The following is a 13,889-nucleotide window of genomic DNA, read 5'->3' as shown; positions in this document are numbered from 1 at the left end:
AAGCCCTTGAAATCAGCAGGTCCCCTGACTCCAGTAGTTTACTGTGATAGCGCTCTTTCACTATGTAAGTGTCTCTTGTTTCAGGTCATCTCAGATCCTTTATGACGGAAGGTGGGATCTGATAGGCATAAATGAATCTATCAATGTAGATTTCAAAGTACCATTGCAAAGCTTGACTAAAAAAAAATCTTCCAAGTCCTAATTTGTTGAAGAAATCTTTTCATATATACGATAATTGATACAAACAAGTCACAGGCAGGTTAAAATTTTTCCAGCTCTCTTTTCACTATGCACTTGATTTTTCACCTTCCAAAGCAACGCGTTTTTTTTATCAGGTTTGTTCAAACAAATCTAGATCCTTCATTTGTTTCCTTGAACACACTGCTGTTTGCTTCTCAATAAGTGTTGATTATTGCTGACTTCCTGAGAAGAATATGGAGATGCAAATAGCCAGGTGTTGTCATTGTCATTGCACAAAGGAAAAGCAATTAGAGCTGAACTAGGATAAACCCTACTGACTAGAATCAACAGGAGTAAGTTTCTAAAAGTAGTCTTGGGTTTACTGTGTTCATTTCCCTGAAGCTGTTTCTGAACGCCTGAGGAAAAGATGGCAGTCTCTCCAACTTCAGTTCCATGGGGATCTCTTAGTCTAAATATTGTAGTCTACTGTGAATACTTTCTGAAAATGGGGGTGAGGGAGTTCAGAAATCAATACCATTTTTTGTAAAAGCCATATAATATGGATACTTTTAAGGAGACAACAGGATGGTAATGAATATTTGCCCTTGTCAGGGGGCAAGTGTATGCCACCTTTTCTGACAAAAGGTGAATTAGAATCTTGGAACCTTATGGTTCAAATAAGTTTCAACTGAAGCAATACAAACTTCTCATCTGGATAAAGAAAAACACAAAAAGGCAAAAGCCAAAATATATATATATATTAACCAAAACCCCTCCTGGATGATATAATTGAGATTTTGTTGCTTAATCAGAAACTAAGGAATAGCAGTGGGTGTCCCAAAGCCTGAGTTTTTAGTTTATAATGAACTAGTTAGTCAGTAGTTGCGAAATATACTCAGCATATAACCCCTTCACATGAACTCCTACTGTAAATAGTTACTCACCTTTCTTTATTTAATAGGTTGGCAGATGTATAAAGATGACTCTGCTCTTTGGCAAAGTATATATATGTATTACACACACTGATATTTTGAGTCATGCCGTATACTAGACTATTGTCCCAATTAAAATTATAATTAGAAGAAAGATTGGGTTTAATTATTGAAGAATTATAAGAATTATAATTATTGAAGAAAGATTGGGTTTAATTATTGGGTTTAATTTTTTCTTTTATATGTTATAAAATTGACTTTTGAATCCTTTTAAAAACATATACTGCTTTAAGTTTGTCTTGGCAAATCTAACTTTTCTGGCTTTGTATTATTTTTAAATTATTATATTTATTTATTTATTTGGTTGCACTGGGTCTTAGTTGAGGCAGGCAGGCTCCTTAGTTGTGGCTCGCCAGCTCCTTAGTTGCAGCACACGGGCTCCTTAGTTGTGGCATGCGAACTCTTAGTTGCGGCATGCGTGTGGGATCTAGTTCCCTGAGCAGGGATCGAACCCAGGCCCCCTGGGTTGAGAGCGCAGAATCTTAACCATTGTGCCACCAGGGAAGTCTCTCTGGCTTTGTATTGATAAACATAGAACTGACATAGAAGTACTCTATAGCGTTAAATTTTCATATGTCATATCAGAATGCTTTTGGCTGCAGGTAACAGAAATTCCCAACTCAGTTGGCTTAAACAATAAGGAATGAATCATTGCATATGACAGAAAGTTCTGAACTGGTTAATCCTTTGCCTCCATGACATCATTCAAGATCCAAAATCTTTTCATCTTTCTACTCTGCCAGTCTCAGCTTTATTGGTCTCATCCCCTGGTTCCTCATAGTTTCATTTGGCTGCAGCAGCTTTGAGGTGTCATATTCTTTTTTTTTTTTGAGGTATCATATTCTTATCATAACCAGAGGCAAAATATTTTCTTAGGGTCTTCCAACAGATTTTCCTTCACATCTCATTGTTCAGACTGGGTCACATGCCCAAAGCAGTTAAGGCAAGGGGATATGTCCACCAAGATTCATTTAAAGCAACAAAGACCTTAGCCTGAATCACATAATTGATAGTTGGGCAGGGGGGAAGGTGGATATTTGAACAGAATTAGAGTACTGTTTACAAGGAAGAATGGGAAAATGCCAGTGAGGTGTACACAACAAATTTTGACATGTAGGGGTCCCTAAAGCTCAAATTAAGAACCCTTTTTGTAGGATCTTTAAATTCTATTATTGCAGCCCTTGAAGCTGTATTCTCTGATCATATGCATTCATTTTGTTCTGCATAGAAACCTGGTCAGGGCTGACCCCCAGCCTGGAGACTAGGATCCAGTACAGTCTTAAGAAACCAGCCACACAGCGTGACAAGAGCTAGGGAGAAGGAGGACAGTCAGAGGCTAGCAGAGCCTCCAGGAAATGGGGGCAGAGCTGTAAATCCCCGAAGAAGACCAGGTTTGAGCAAGGGTGTAGCAAATCTTGACTGTGTATGTGAGGTCTAAGAGAGGTCAGGTTGCAGAGAACATGACAGCAGGGCACTTTGAGAAATGCATGCAGAGTGGATGCAGGGAGTGTCCCAGCTCGTCCAGTCCAATACCTGGAAAATAAGGTAGTAAGTGGGCCCAGAACCAGCTGACTGGGTACAGTACAGGGCTCTTGAGATCCAAGTCTCCACTGGCTCCTCTTAGGTACGCTTGGGAGTGGGGTTGGTGGAGCATGCAGTTAAATGGATGCTCATTTGGAAAGTTGTAATGAAGCTCTGGCAGGGCAGGAATTTATACAAATGGAATGTTAAAATTTGGTTTTGTTAATGTAATGGTATGCCCTTGACTTTTATGGTAGGTCAGTGTAAGAAACAGCCATATGATTTCTACATTGAATATAAAAGTTCTGTTGTCCAGTCTGCTCTTCCCTTTTCCCCCAGGTCTTCACATGACTTGTTCCTTCAGCTCTTCTCTGACAGCTTTTCCCTGAGCCCTCACCCCTGACTCTTAACTGCTCCCGGCTCCTTATCTTTCTTCATAGCTCCTATTGCTGCTGGAAAGTTTATTTACTATTTATTGTCTTTCTCCTCCACTAGAAGTAGGCTTCATAAAGATGGGAACTTTGCTTTCTTGTTCATGCTATATTATCTCCAGTAATGAGAACGAACTTGGAATATTGTAGGCACTCAATTAAGATTTGCTGAATGAATGAGATACCTCTTCGTATTCTTCCTGAAGTTTTTGTCTCCTAACGAATCTATGTTCTTTCTTTTATTGAGTAATGGGAACTATATTTTCTGTTTCCTTTTTTGCCTCAGCTACCAGAATTGCTAAACTAAATTTGAGGTTCATTTGCAATAACCATTCTTAGCTTGGGATATGTGTACTTCTTCAATTACTATAGAACTTCTAAAAAGTATTCAATTCAGTTTCAATATTTTTTATTGTAAGTTGCCTCAAATCCCATAGGGAAGTAAACGAGGATTGAAGAATAATAAATGAACTGACTGATTGACTGAAGGGTAACTGGGAGAAGTCAAAAAAGAACACCAGGCTTTTGAGTCTGGATGAAAAAGAATACTGGAGCTGTTGTTAATGGAAATTGGTACGAGATCAAAAAATTACTCATAAAAGTATCTTTCTCTGTCACCATTTTGGGCACAACTCACTCCATTGTTATTGCTTGGTCAGTTTTTTTCCTCTTCCCCAGTAGGCTTTGAATGCCATGAGGGGAGGGACTCTTTCTTTCTTGTTTATGGTCCATAGTGCCTAGCACAGTACCTGGCACATAGTGTCTTTTCTTTACCACTTATTTTTTTAATCCATTTTTAATTGAAATATAGTTAATTTCAATGTTGTGTTAGTTTACCACTTACTTTTAACTTTAAATCCCTACATTAGTAAATATTAACTAGTTTGTCATCTGCTCTTACCTTTTCAAACTGCAATTTCCCCTCCTTATGGATTTCCAGAATTCCTTCATTTCTCAGTGACTTCCTTCCCATCAAGGACCTTCATTCCTTTAACCACAGCAGCCTCCCACTCCAGTGCTCATGAATATGTGCCTTTTCTTCCTTTCTAAGTCTCCTGAATCTCATTCCCCTGATGGCTAAGCCAAAGGTGACTCATCACCTCATAGACTTCCAACTGGAAGGGGTGAGAGAGACCATCTCATCTAATTGACTCATCTCCAGTTGGTCCAGGGAGGTGAAGGGAATTGCCCTGAGTCACACTGCTAGTTGGCAGCAGGGCCAAAATTAGAACACAGAGCTCTTAACTCTGGATGCACATCTCACACTGCAGAAGGAGCAAGCCCGTTTCTAGCTCCAAAAAGGGAAAGTACTATAACAAAAGTAGAAAGAGGGCTTCCCTGGTGGCGCAGTGGTTGGGAGTCTGCCTGCCGATGTGGGGGGCGCACGTTCATGCCCCGGTCCGGGAGGATTCCACGTGCCGCAGAGCGGTTGGGCCTGTGAGCCATGGCCACTGGGCCTGCGCGTCCGGGGCCTGTGCTCCGCGACGGGAGAGGCCACGGCCATGGGAGACCCGCCTACAGCAAAAAAAAAAAAGAAAAAAATGTAGAAAGATATGTTTTCCTCTTAGTTGGAAATATCTTAAATGCATTGTATCATAGGAGTTAAGTGTCAGACTACCTAAGTTTGATCTTGGTTGTATTTACTCTTTGGACAAGTTATCTAACCTTTCTATTGTAGTAAATCCTTTTTCTCTTTTTTCTATGCATTTGTATATTTAATATACATATTTAAATCTGTAAATGTGGTTTGTTTAATATTGAGAGAAGTTATGTGTGTGCACTTTTACATACATAAATGGAATGATACTGGTTCTATTAGTTTCACTTAACAGTGTCTTAAGGAAATTAAATATTTCCTTAAGGAATATTAAATTTTCTTTAATAGCTTCTTTTTGGCCACATGGCAGGTGGGATCTTAGTTCCCCGACCAGGGATCGAACCCATGCCCCCTGCAGTAGAAGCACAGAGTATTAACCACTAGATTGCCAGGGAAGTCCCAGGGGAACCTTTCTATATTGTTGCAGTTAATTCTATCTTGTTCCTTTTAATGACCACATAGTATTCCATAATATGTATGGTTATTTAACCACTTCCACATTAATTAATATTTAATTTATATCTTCTCATTTTTTACTATTACAGTTCTGCAGAGAAGCCTTTATGCAGATTTTGTTGTGTATACATGTGACTGCCTTCACTAGGACTGATATTCAGAAATGCAAATACTAGTAGGCACAAAGTCCCCTCTTTTCTATTCTGAAAACAGGCTATGGCTAAGTCATTCATTGATTCAATTTCTGCAATATATGTTGATATTAACTGAGCAGGAGGTGAGTCTTGTGACTGCATGTATTGTGTTAGGAACTGGGAGCATTTTAGAGAAATTAGTCCTCATCTTTTTCTTGTATTGTAAGGAAACTACATTGTGTTCCTGACTTTGAGGGAAAACAAAAAATAAACTTCCTCCTCCTCCCCCTTCCAAGTGACTAAGATTAGTGAAATTATGCTAAGCAGCCTCTGCTTGACTCTGTGACGGCATTAACTGCACAGTACTGTAATTGTTGGTACTTACCTGTTTATACCCACCCCCTAAACTCTGGGCTGCTTAAAGGGTAAAGATTATGTTTTATCAATTTTTGTATCCCTAGAACATTAGCATGATACTGGTGCATAATTACATTTTATTGAATAAATGAGTGAATTCAGTTCAACATTGATATTTGTTGAGTACCTAGTATGTGCAAAGATTACTAAGAACCAATAGGAACAGAGATGAAGCAAAGTTTTACCCTCAAGGAATTTATAGTCTAATGGGAGAAATAGATATAGGCTGAAAACATCTAGGAATCAAGGCATTAGTAACAAGTGTGATTTAAGTACAAAGTACTGTGGGACTTCCAAGGAGGACTAATTAAGGCTGACTGAGAATATTAAGGGAGGTTTTCACAAAGGAAGTGGCATTTGAGGCATTTTAACTGGGCCTGACAGGGCAGGTTGGTGACTTTTCTATGTAAGTTATCATTTTGGTGACTTTAAACATATGCTTCAGAAACCATTTTGTCACCATTTAGATATCATGTTACCTTAGGGCTGCAGAAAGGCTGGAAGTGGAGTGTTATACTTGGGTTCTGGAACTAGGGCCTCAGAGCCAAGATCAAGTCAAAGCAGTTTTAGTTCTCAGCCCATCTGTGGAGGAAGAAGTTGTTTCCATTAAAAAAAAAAAAGTCAATTCTAAGTGCCTTGGCGTGCTGTTTCTCCTCTCTTTAAGAATAAAATAATGCAAAAACCTTTCTTGGCCCCACTTCCTTGAACAGCTACCACCCCGTTTCTTTGATATGCTGTGCAGAAAACTCCTTAAGTGATCTGTCTCCAATTCTTTTTCTCACATTATATTTTAAACCCACTTCTATCATGCACTCACCCCTGCCAGTGCATCAAAACTGTTCTTGTCGGGCTTCCCTGGTGACTCAGTGGTTAAGAATCCACCTGGCAATGCAGGGGACACGGGTTCGAGCCCTGGTCCAGGAAGATCCCACATGCCGTGGAGCAACTAAGCCTGTGCGCCACAACTACTGAGCCTGTGCTGTAGAGCCCACAAGCCACAGCTACTGAGCCCACATGCCACAACTACCGAAGCCCACGTGCCTAGAGCCCGTGCTCTGCAACAAGAGAAGCCACCGCAATGAGAAGCCCACACACCGCCATGAAGAGTAGCCCCTGCTCGCCGCAACTGGAGAAAGCCCATGCACAGCAACAAAGACCCAACGCAGCCAAAAATAAACAAATTTATTTTAAAAAAAAAACAAAACTGTTCTTGTCAGGGTCAACAGTTACCTCATTGTTATTAAATCTAATGGTCAATTTTTAGTCTTCTTTTACCTGACTTATTAGCAGCATTTGATGCAGACCATTCTTTCCTCTCTGATACACTCTCTTCCCTTAATTTCTAGAATACTATGCTAATTCTTCTCCTACGTGACTGGTTATTCCTTTTCAGTCTCCTTTGCTGGTTCTTCCCTTCCCAGACCCTTCCCAGATTTAATGTTGAAGGAAGGGTACAGGTTTGGTCCTCGGTCCTCTTCCTTTCCCTGCCTAAACTCACTCCCTTGATTATACATCTAGTTTCAAGGTTTTAAATATAATCTACATTCCATTGATTCCAAAATGTATATCTTCAACCCAGACTTCTCTTCTGAACTCTCTATATATCTTCCACTACTTCCTCAACATATCTCCTGCTTCGGGCCTGCTTCACTTGGAGACTTTCCCACCTCAGTTGATAGTAACTTCATCCTTCCAGGCACAAAAGCAAAAATCCTGGAAGTCATTATTGGAGTCCTCTGGAAATCAAGTTGGTGTAATCTTCAGAATATATGCAGAATCTTTTTCTCACCCCTTCTACTGTTCAAGTCACCATCCTCTCTCAAACAGCTTACTGGAGTAGCTTCCTAATTTGTACCCTTGCTCCACCCCAGACACACATACAGACACATACACTACTGCATGTTCTTAGCACTGCAGCCAGAGTCATCTTTTAGCACCTTTTTGCTCAAAATCCTCCAAAGGCCTCTCATTTTACTCAGAAAAAGTCCAGGTCCTTACAGAGGCCTACCAAGGCTTATAAGCTCTGCACCAGCACCCACCCCTGCCATCACCCCTCTAGCCTCCTCTTGTGCTTTCTTGATGTTCCTCCACAGTCATGCTCCCCCACAAGCTTTTTTTTACACTAGCTGTTCCCTCTTCCTGCTGTGCTCCTCCCCCAGATGTCCACATGGACGACAGCCTCACCTTCTAGCCTTTGATTAAATGTCTCAACCATCTCAATGAAGCCAACCCTGGCCATCTTTTTAAAAACTGAAGTCTGCCACCATCTTCATTTCTCTTTTTTTTTTTTCCACGCTGCTTTCCTCCTCCTGCCCCCCGCCATGGCATTTATAACCTTCTAACATACTGTATAATTTACACTACAATGGAAACTCCAAGAGGGCAAGACTTTGCTTCTTTTGTTCACCATATATCCCAAGCATCAGAAGCCCTGCTTAGCATCTAGTGGGACTCTTAGTAAAGACCTGCCAAATGAGTGAAGAATCATAGATCTCTCTTTGACAAGACCCAAAATGCCTTGCTTGTCTTTCACTCAATTTGCTTGAGTAGGTAGGGTGATAGTGTAGGAAGAGTACTGGGCTAATGACCAGGCTCTAGCCTAGGACCATACTTGCTGTTTGTGTGACTGTGACCGTTGCTTTGAGTTTGTGAAAGTTTATTAAGCTATGCACTTATGATATGTACATTTTTCTCTTTTATATATACATAAATTTTAAAGTCTTCAAATATTTTATTTCCACATGTAGGTTTTTAGATTATAATTGGGATTCTACTTGCTTTTTCACAAAATAATTCATCATGAATATTTTCCCTAACATTATTCTTCCAGAGCATGATTTTTAATGGTTATGTAAGTACTTTGAAAAGTATAAAACACTATACAGGGCTTCCCTGCTGGCGCAGTGGTTGGGAGTCCGCCTGCCGATGCAGGGGACACGGGTTCGTGCCCTGGTCCGGGAGGATCCCGCATGCCGCGGAGCGGCTGGGCCCGTGAGCCATGGCCTCTGGGCCTGCGCGTCCGGAGCGTGTGCTCCGTGGCGGGAGAGGCCGCAGCAGTGAGAGGCCTGCGTACCACAAAAAAAACACAAAAAAACCAAAAAAACACCATACAATGTGCCATGGTGATATGTTATTCCTTCTTTAAGAAATTGAAAGTTTGTTTTGAAGTAATTTGATTTCTTCCCTTTTTCTACAGGGGACATGGTCTCAGAGTACCGAGAACCTTTGATCCACACCTTCCTGAGGGGAGCAAGAGATCCAGATAGTGCTCACAGGGCCAGCAGCTTATCCAATCTTGGAGAACTGTGCCAGAGGTTGGACTTCATGCTGGGCTCTGTGGTTCACGAGGTACTGCATGTTGATTCCTTTCTCTAAAGTTTGTTTTTACTTGAACCTATGATATAGCTCAGCACTGGGAGTTAGGAGACCTGTGTTCTTTTTCTAGATCCGGTAAGTCATTTAACCTCCCTCAGCCTCGCTAGTCTCATATGTATATTGAAAGTTGATTTAGTAGGAATTTTTTAATTGCAAGTGACAGGAAGTCATCTTAACCTACTTTAAGCCATAAGAGAGGATTTATTATAAAGAGTCCAAGGAAACATAACAGAATTGAAGAAGCTTTGAGGAAGTGCAAGCAGAAGTTTACCCTAGTTTTCTGGGCCATCTGTGAGTCTCATCTCTGTTTACAGAAAACTCTCAGGCAAATACATACTCTAATTGGCCCTCTTCGGTTGGAGGTGCCTTGTATTCAGGGAGACAGGGTCTTATCAGAAAAGATTAATTAAGTTCCATGTTTTGTTCACCGCCTTATACCCAGTGCCTGGTACGTAGTAGGTAAAGGATAAATGAGCAGCCAAAATAATAGCCATACAAGATGTTGGCACTGGACACGTCTCCAGTGTTTAGAGTTTAAGATTTAAACTGGTTTTAGAGTTTAAGATTTAGTGAAAGGTACATTGCACTGTTGTCCTCTATGAATATCTTTCTTTAGCCTCTTAAATTTTATCTTTGCCCTTGTGTTTACTTAGTCATCAATATATGAACATATGTCTCAAGTACATACTATGTAGTAGACACTCTGCTATTTAAAGATGATGATGGGCAAAAGAAGACTAGTTAATATGTTGCCAGGTGTCTTTTTACTCAGTGGGCTTCACCATCTTAAATCTTTAAGGAAGAAGATGGCTTATAAATTATAAATACATAAATAAAATACAGTTTATATTACCTTATTATTTATGAGAGACTAGATTTTTCATATAAGCACATAAGTTTACAAGATCAAAAACTTAGTAACTTTGTAATACTGGCTTCTTTTACGTTATTCAGTATCCTAGGGCTGACCATGTTGAACATCAAATCTTAAGAAGTATCTACTGAGAAGGAATTTTCTTCAGTGTTTGGTGATTGTGTCTTATCATCAAGCAGAGAAACATGCTCATGGATGTATACATATGCTTGAATTTATGGTATTTCCTGACTCCTGAGCTTTATATGCTTAGTTTAATTGATTATAAAGGCTACTTATCGTTAAATTTCAACTTAGGACTTTTAGGAAAGTTATACATAGTTGTTTCCTCTTTTTTTTAAAAAAATTAATTATTTATTTATTTTTGTCTGCGTTGGGTCTTCGTTGCTGCGTGCAGGCTTTCTCTAGTTGTGGCCGGCGGGGGCTACTCTTCGTTGCAGTGCACGGGCTTCTCACTGTGGTGGCTTCTCTTGTTGTGGAGCACGGGCTCTAGGTGCACGGGCTTCAGTAGTTGTGACTTGCGGGCTCTGGAGCACAGGCTTAGTAATCGTGGCACTCGAGCTTAGTTGCTCCACGGCATGTGGGATCTTCCTGGACCAGCGCTCAAACCCGTGTCCCCTGCACTGGCAGGCGGATTCTTGACTACTGTGCCACGAGGGAAGTCCTCCTCTCCTTTAACTCTAACTCGAGGGACACAGCCCTATGCCCAACTTTCTGTATCTGTTTTTAATAACTTAGAAACAATGATTACTACCAACTTAAAACCTTTCAGTGCTCTAATATACATGAACCATTGGGCGCCTGATTTTTATTTGTTTTGGATGGCACTTTGCAAATCTCTTATTCTTTAGTGTATTAACTTGTAACACTTAAGGACTTTGCAGGTCTATTTGGTTATAGCAGCTAAAGATTTCAGTCTGTTATAAATAATCTGGGTCAAATTTTGAAATGGTTCCCACGTTTTTTTTCTCTGTTTATTTGATCTGTTCACGTGACTCAACCCAAAGTGAACCATAAGCCATGAACTGAAACAAACTCGTGCACCATGATCTGAACCAAACCCACATATTATTATTCTTAATAACAGAGATAGAATTCACATACTATACAATTCACCCACTTAAAGGATATAATTCAGTGGTTTTTAGTGTACTCACAAAGTTGAGTAAGCATCCCCCAGTTTTTTTAAACATGGCCATGAGCTGCATAAAAATTTCCCCCAGATCTCCAAGTGAATCAGCTCAGATTTGACAGTATCCCATACATTTTCTAAAGCCAATGAACTCAAACTGTGCCTGACATCATGATCTTCTCTGAACCCAAAAACTGAGACCGTATTTCTGTTTGAATTCCTAGGTCTTCTTTCCTTTCTCTCTCTTAAGGAGACTGTTGCATGCTGGTGGCATATGATTTCCTGTTGAAAGTGTTGGAAAAATTTCTTGGTTTGGTTCATTAGAAAGATTGAGCTAAAGCAGGTTTTGTAACATTTAAGAAGTATCATCTTTCTGGAGACCACCCGACCTGTTGAAAGAGAACCAAATTTCCAAGCATACTTGGGGATGGGAATAAATGAGGCCCTGTCCCACCACCCACTTACCTGTGTTCACTTGGTCAGATGACCTAGACTCTGGGCTTGGTTTCCTGACCTAGAAAATGGGATTAAAATATCTATAATGCAGGATTGTTACAAGGATGTAGGGATAATGTATATGAGTAATACAGTGATTTATTCAGCAATTGTTACTGAGAGCCTACTATATGCCAAGCAGCATTCTGGACACCTACAACGTATCATTCTTCAAAATGGACAGTGATTCCCATCGGCATGGAGCTTACGTTCTAGGGAGAGGAGACAGACAGTAAATGATATACATATTAAAATATATAGTATGGTAGACAATGATAAGTTCTGTGGAAAATAAGAAAAAGTAGAGCAAGTAAGGGTGACCAGGATTATAGCATTAGGTGGAGGGGAGGTTGCAGTCTAAATGGGGTAGTCAAGGTAAGCCCCATTGAGAAGGTGATTTTTGAATGAGGAAATTTTACTTTTCTGTATTAAGATTTTTCTTTAAGGAGCATTTTGGTCATTTGAAGGGAGCTGACAATGACAGTGATGAGGATGGACAGCAAGGAGATGAGAACAGAGGTAACCAGTGTCCTTCAAATGTCCTCAGTCGTACATTTACCAAACACCTGGCAGTGTTCCAGGCCCCTTTGTTACAGGCCAGGAATACAAAACCCAAAAGATACTACCTTGTCTTCTGGGCATGGGCAACCTGTGGAAGATACAAGCAGCAATGATTACAGTTACAGTCCAGTTAATTGCGCTAGGTGCTATGGGAGCACATTTTAGGAGCCCCTCAGTCAGGTTTGGGTGTTGTCAAAGACGTGCTGGAGGAAGAGACTCTTAGAGCTGAATCTGGAGAACAGGTAGAAATTAGGTAGCCCAAAAAAGCAGAGGCGAGCATTTCAGCAGAGGGAGCAGCTTGTGCAAAGGCACTGTGGTGTGGGACAGCCTGACATGTTTGAAGAACTATAGGAAGATCCAAAAGGTTAGAGTGAAGGGGTGGGACGAGCGGTTAGCTGGTAGCAGGTCTGAAACAAGAGACCAGGCAGAGGCTACATGATGAAGGGCCTTGTTAGCTTTACAACCTTCTGGCTCACAGCGAGAATTGAGCATTGCTTATTAAGCCCTCAGAAATGAAGTATGAATAGGTAGTAGACTGTTTGCTTACCATGGGTGCTAACACAAAGAGAGAATCCTTCCTTTTGTTTCAACCTTAGAATTGAATGTGAGGAGCTGCTGCCCTGGGGGCACCTGTCAGGCAAACCCCTTGTCCAGTGACCCTGCCCTACTTCTAGAGACCTGGACACTGTAACCTCAATCCCAGGAGTGTTTATTATCATTAATAATTGTGAGCACAACAAGGACAGAACCAGTCTTTATTTACCTTTGTATACCGCCTAGCGCCAAACACAGCATTTGGCATATAGTAGGTACTCAGTAAGTGTTTACTGATTAATATCGAAGGAAGAGGAAGATAAGGCTTACTTGGGAAGACAAGTTCCTACATGTTTTAAAAATAGTAATTGGGACTTCCCTAGCGGCCCACTCTGCGCTTCCACTGCAGGGGGCATGGGTTCAATCCCTAGTCAGGGAACTAAGATCCTGCATGCTGCGTGATGCGGCCAAAAAAAAATAGTAACCATAGCAAGCAGTTAACACTCTTCTTAGTGCCTTATGTAAGTCAGCTGATCCAATCCTCAAAGAGGAAACTGAGGCACAGAGAAATTAAATCAGTTGCCAAGTTCATGACGATTGGAAGTGGCAAAGTTGGGATTTGAATGCAGGCAGTTGGTTCCTGTATCTGTGCTCTTAACCACTCCTCTATATTGTCTCTCAATAAATGTTTCAATTCATTTATAAGATTACTTTTGTGCCCTTGAAAAAGGAGGGAGTTGCCATGTAAGAAAAGTTACCGACAGGAAGGGTCATGTAGCTCTGTTTTAATAGCACTTGCTTTTGACAGTGAAACTTCAGAAGACAATATATTCCCACTGATTTGAAAAACCAGGTGTTTCCATCCCACATAATTTCTGTCTCTTCTTTTTAGATGTTCCTTCTTATGTGGCATCCAACACTTGCCATGTCATCAGTGCCATCCAGCTGCCTTGGGTGGACTGCAAGTTTGAACATGATTGGACACCTGACAGTCTTAGTATTTCAGCCATTGAGTCCTCCTGTAGTCAGACCACTCTTGTCCATTCTCATTGAAAAAGTGGGAGATTTGGCCTGGCTTTTAAGTAATTCTTCATTCATTTGTTTTTCATTTGACAAATACTTACTGAGCACTTACTCTGTGCCAGTTATGAGACTACAGCCAAGCCTTATGCTAGGTGGGGGGGATCCAG

The 13,889-nt window shown here is 40.7% G+C and overlaps 1 protein-coding gene across 7 annotated transcripts in view; it reads left to right on the top strand.

Annotated features, from left to right (window-relative positions):
* HAS3 (hyaluronan synthase 3) overlaps positions 1 to 13,889 on the top strand; it is a 198,238-nt gene that overhangs the window by 121,958 nt on the left and 62,391 nt on the right. For all 7 annotated transcript variants that reach the window (XM_019935618.3, XM_073796869.1, XM_019935617.3 and 4 more), the window contains one exon: positions 8,925 to 9,076. In XM_019935618.3, coding sequence (XP_019791177.1) covers positions 8,925 to 9,076 — 152 coding nt within the window. The remainder of the gene's footprint in view (positions 1 to 8,924; positions 9,077 to 13,889) is intronic.

This window comes from Tursiops truncatus, chromosome 19 (genome assembly GCF_011762595.2).
Source record: "Tursiops truncatus isolate mTurTru1 chromosome 19, mTurTru1.mat.Y, whole genome shotgun sequence".
Taxonomy (NCBI): domain Eukaryota; kingdom Metazoa; phylum Chordata; class Mammalia; order Artiodactyla; family Delphinidae; genus Tursiops; species Tursiops truncatus.
Note: the sequence above shows the minus strand (reverse complement) of the source record. Positions and strands in the feature narration are given on the sequence as shown.